The sequence below is a fragment of the Montipora foliosa genome, chromosome 7 (genome assembly GCF_036669935.1).
Source record: "Montipora foliosa isolate CH-2021 chromosome 7, ASM3666993v2, whole genome shotgun sequence".
Classification (NCBI taxonomy): domain Eukaryota; kingdom Metazoa; phylum Cnidaria; class Anthozoa; order Scleractinia; family Acroporidae; genus Montipora; species Montipora foliosa.
The window spans coordinates 32,762,110-32,767,109 of NC_090875.1; the positions used below are offsets into that span (position 1 = coordinate 32,762,110).

At 41.7% G+C, this 5,000-nt stretch overlaps 1 protein-coding gene across 1 annotated transcript in view; it reads right to left on the bottom strand.

Annotated features, from left to right (window-relative positions):
- LOC138010119 (MORN repeat-containing protein 5-like) overlaps positions 1-5,000 on the bottom strand; it is a 51,400-nt gene that overhangs the window by 1,916 nt on the left and 44,484 nt on the right. The window contains exons 5-6 of the mRNA XM_068857074.1: positions 2,484-2,601; positions 473-604 (exon numbers count right to left, since the gene is read on the bottom strand). Coding sequence (XP_068713175.1) covers positions 473-604; positions 2,484-2,601 — 250 coding nt within the window. The remainder of the gene's footprint in view (positions 1-472; positions 605-2,483; positions 2,602-5,000) is intronic.

The window sequence follows — 5,000 nt, forward strand, 5'->3', positions numbered from 1 at the left end:
CAATTCACGCTTTTTATTCAAATTTTCTCATCGCTTTCTTATCATTCATTTTACCCGTCGAAGACAGCAGTTCGGGCAGTCGTGAGAATCTCAATGTTTCCCTTGGCTGCGCCTTGGGGAAACATTGAGATTCTCGGGAAACAAAATGAACTGTTTCCCGAGGGACCAGTCATTAAGTGTTTAATGGTGGCTGCCAGAGGTGCCTTTACAAGCTGACGTCCGATCTCACTCTAGAGAAAGAACATTATTGTAAACCACAATGAGACTTTGTGATATGTGAAGCATGTACCTCCTAAACCATAAATTACATGGAAAGTCTTCGGGTTGTTCTTTTTTTTCTTTTACCTGTAAGGGGCAACTCCCTATAATTGTTTTCCCGCCAATGTTTCCGTTACAGAGGTACCCCACATAAGAACATGATATCACAGTTTTTTAAATGTCACAAGCATTTAACTACTTATTGTCTTTTTACCTGTATTGCGGAGAAAGTCATGTCCATATGTGACAACATTTCGTTTCAGTGGATCATAAAATCCATCACCACAATCGTACATGCCAGAGGGTATACTCTGAGGTGGATGCTGATTGGTTAGTTGGGATCGACCTCATGAAAGAATGAGTAATTTCTGTCATCATCGGCGAGCTATCAAATCTAAGCTTGGTCAAGAGAAAATTAAGGAGACGGAGACAGAGAGGGCGTCGCCCTGTGTAGCCCTTGGGATATGTTAATTTCAGTTAGGCTATTTTTAGATGTCACGAAAACAGAACTCAGAAGACAAAATGGCGTTCCAAGTGGACTTACGGCTTGTTGACGAAAAAGAGTTTCAGAAGTGGGGGAATGGATTCTACAAGATCTTGTGAATCTAACTTCGCGGCCTTGTTGAATAAAGAATACGTCGGCAAAAGCCATACTGAATATCCAACAGCCGCCATAACACAATGCCAGACAAGTTTGTATGGCGTCACGCTTAATTGTCACGGACCATCACGAGAACCAGACATCCGATCTCAAAATTCACATTTATCATTTGGCCCGTCCGTCCCCCGCGCACTTTCATTGCAAAACTATTGGGAAAATTCCCGTATGAGGGCCGTACGCAATAGCGTGAGCAGGGCCGGAAAAAGCCGTACGGCTCTGCTAGGAACGCGCACTGCTCCGTGCGATGCAGTTTTAGAGGATTTCGTCGCTTTTAAATATCCAAGTAATTTACAGCCAGAAAAGCAACTGCAAACAACATATTAGATAAAATTTCTGTGCACATTGTTATTTTTTATTTTGTCCTAACCTCATCTTCTGAGTGCTCATAAGAGTGTAAAGAGCCCGTAAGATAAAATGCTTATTGACTGATCATGAGTTTAGGTCAGGCCTGGATAGAAAAATATTTTGCCCTAGGACATGGCGCACGAAGCTTGCTGCGCTCGGTCCGTACGCCATGACCTCGGGCCAATTATTTTCTCGTCCGGCCCTCTCACTCAGTCAATAAGTACATATTATTATATGACTAGCTCCGTGAGCGGGCAAGATGAACCAAATCGCGCGCTCTGATTGGCTACCCGAGCGGGCAAGATGGAGCGATACTGCCCGCTCGGGATTTCTCGCTTGGTCCCGCAAGATCAAAGATCATTTTTTGGTGTTTTAAGTCATATAATAAATCCTTTATTGACCAAGATTGTTCGGTCAAGATGACTGGATATTGGCCTCGTTCTTTTTTTGCGTGTTTATGGACCTCGACTTCGTCTCGGTCCATAAACACGCAAAAAAGAACTTGGCCAATATCCAGTCATCTTGACCTCACGCTTGGTCAATAACCCATACATCCCGTCCAACACTCCAGCCTACACTCCTTCTCTCTTCCACATTTTCTCTTGGGTTAGTTTATTTCCTTTCCCCGTTATAAGCTATTAGGCAGTTCCACTCTCTTTCGCCGTGAATTTTCGTAATTTCGATTCCCCATGAAGACCTTATTAACTGTCTCTTTAGTTTCATGTAACTGCGCTTGAGCCACATGTGCTGGCATCAAAAATTATTTAATTCTTAGAGAACAGAATAGAGGTCGAGGGGAAACTTTGCTTGTTTTGTTTTTGGACAGAAGACATTTTCCTCAGTGATCTAAGCAATAAATGGAAGCGAATTTTATGGTCAGGCCCTTACCGGTTATCTTTTGTAAAATTATGCGCGCTTTCCATTCGATCCCAAGGTTTAGTTAAATTTTCAATAATTTCATTACATTCATTACATAATTCATTTTAAACAGATTAAAAGCCGTTGGAATTCGCTTAAATGTCTCTGAAATGTACAATGTGCACTAAAATATGTAGCTGGTTGAGGAAGAACATGCTGCTTATTTCAGTAATAAGAGAATCTCGGGCTTTGGCCAACTGGGCTGCAAAATTGCTGCAGACTTTCATTATAATAAAATAATTGGTGTTACACGGGCTTATGGTCATGTTCTGTGTGTTCGCCTCTTTCGTTCAATAATTACCTGCTGGTTTTAGTCCATTTTCAATTTCAGATTTAAATTCTCTATGCTCGCGTCCATCGCAATAGGACCAGTCATCTTCAATAACATATTGCAGCCCATCTGTAAATTCAAACTCACCCTGTAGGAAGTAATACATCAGCAAAGTTAGTTTAGTTGTGTCATACATACATACAATAGATATGAAGGAAGACACAATTCAAGAAAGCCAAAATACGCTCAGGCGAGAAACTGTGTGAAAAGGTAATTTATCTGGGAAGCATAATATCACAGCGGAATATCTTTGTCGAAGTCACAAACATGTCCGGCAAGCCTCTTTCAAAAATATCATAATTTACCCTTTGTTTGCCCTTGAACATTTTGCACAAGCATTGTTTTCAGTTTCTCAGTCTTGAGACTTGAGAATGTTCCCAAGAGAAAAATAAAAACAATGCTTTGGAGGGCAAACAAAGAGTATTATGGTATTTTTGAAAGTGGCCTATAGAGCTGCACATCATTCATGGTACTTTGCATACAACGTCACAATGTGTTGCAAGGTGTGATACTTTCATATATTACTTTTTGGTTAGGGTTCTGGTTGATGTCGTGGTTAGAGGGTCAATTTGTTATGCCAGCACTATAGTTAATAGATGTAGGCTGGTTATAAAACTCGACAAGTTTCTTTGTTTCATGTCTTTGTTAAGTTCGCTTTTTTGGCCTTGACCCTGCACCTTGAACCTGCGCAAAACCCGACAAAAACACGCTTTTTTCGGCAGGATAACCGATCAAAAGCTTCGACTAATTTATTCGAAATTAACTTGCGAACCAAAAACAAAAGATTGTGCAGGGTCACGGTCGGTTCAACATCTAATTGCGACTGCATTGTTCCTGCTTTTGAAATTCCCAGGGTTTCATAACCAGTCCCTAGATTAACTATGCCTACACCAAGTGACGTGGTCACGTGGTCATCATGGGGCTGTCTTGAGGAATCTTCGTTTACATTTTTTCCTCTTAGCAAAAGCCCTTGAAAATTCCAAGTTTTAATAAGAATGTAATGAGTTGATTAGCGCTTTGGTCGACCAAGCACTTAACGGTTTTTTTAAGGTAAGGTAAAGGGTTAAGTCTGCATACGAGCCAAGTGGCCCATCAGGCCGGAGCTTATCCCGGTTTCCATGGCATGAAGCGAGTAGGAGTATTTCTACTCCCCCCTGGATGGGATGCCAGTCCATCGCAGGGTTACCCCCAGCATTTCGCTGGTACCCATTTATGCACCTGCTGGGTGGAGAGAGGCACCGTGGGAGTAAAGTGTCTTGCCCAAAAAAACAACACAATGTTCCCGGCCAGGACCCGAACCCGGACCATTCGCGCCGGAGTCAAGCACTCTAACCTTTGAGGCCACCGCGCCTCCAACACTGATAACTGATAATTTGATCGTTATCAAAGCCAAAAGGCTTAAATTGCACATGTGATTGCGTTTAGCAAGTTCTTGTTGCCTTCTGTCAGCAAACTCGTTTGTTAATGAGACAAAATGTAAACCGTGAATGACGTCAACAAAGATTCGCCTATTAGCCAGTATCAAAATTACCACCACAATGCTCTTGGTTTGTCTTGGTACCACTGTAAGTCCCAGGAGAAAATCAAAACAGTGCTTATGCACAATTTTGGAGGGACAAACGAAGGTTGTTATGGCATTTTTGATACTGGCTAATTGGACAACGTACCCGAAATCATCAGCCCCAAATTAGACTTAAATTGTTGGAAAACTAAATTGAATTAGATTTATGGCCCAATCTCCTCATGCGTTTCAAATTTTCAGGGCTAAGATACCATCCTTTTCTCGTTCTGGCTCCAGTTTTTCAAAAACTGTGCAATCCATATTTTGAGATTCCCCAAATCACAACAGATCTTTTAGAAATCCCCCCTCTTAATCAGAAGGAAAAACGTTTTCCCCCCCCCCCCCCCCCCCCATCTTCATACACACACAGACAGACGTTAAGGTAATATACAGAAATGACCAGAAAATAAGCAGAATAGCCAAGTATGCTCTATAAAGCAAATTTCATGGGGCTGTCTTATATCCGTATTCACCTTACTGATGTTTGTTTGTAGCAATATAAACAAGAGCGTTAAATAGTGTTGTGAATTCCGCTCTGGTGTCGTACCTACGCGAGCCAGTCTGAAGACAGTTACCTCGAAGTCGGAATGGATTGCCTCCCCGATCGCGTGCACGTACCAGAAACAGGAACATAATCAAATGGTTCCTCATTATCAGTTTCAACAAGAGTCACTACTTCATCACCACCGCCATCATCACTTTCCTCGTCATTCTCGTCATCTTCATCCTCATAATCACTTTCTTCTTCGTAACATTGCTCCACAATGTTATCTTCATTAAAGTGGGCCATGATCCGCATAATCTTGTTTTTTTTTTCTTTCCCGTAAGCAATAGGTTATGGTGCCTCAAATATTTCACCAGTTCGTCTGTGTAGAGTTGATTTAACTTTTCATACGAAGTAGTTAGTCCATTCCAATCATAGTCAT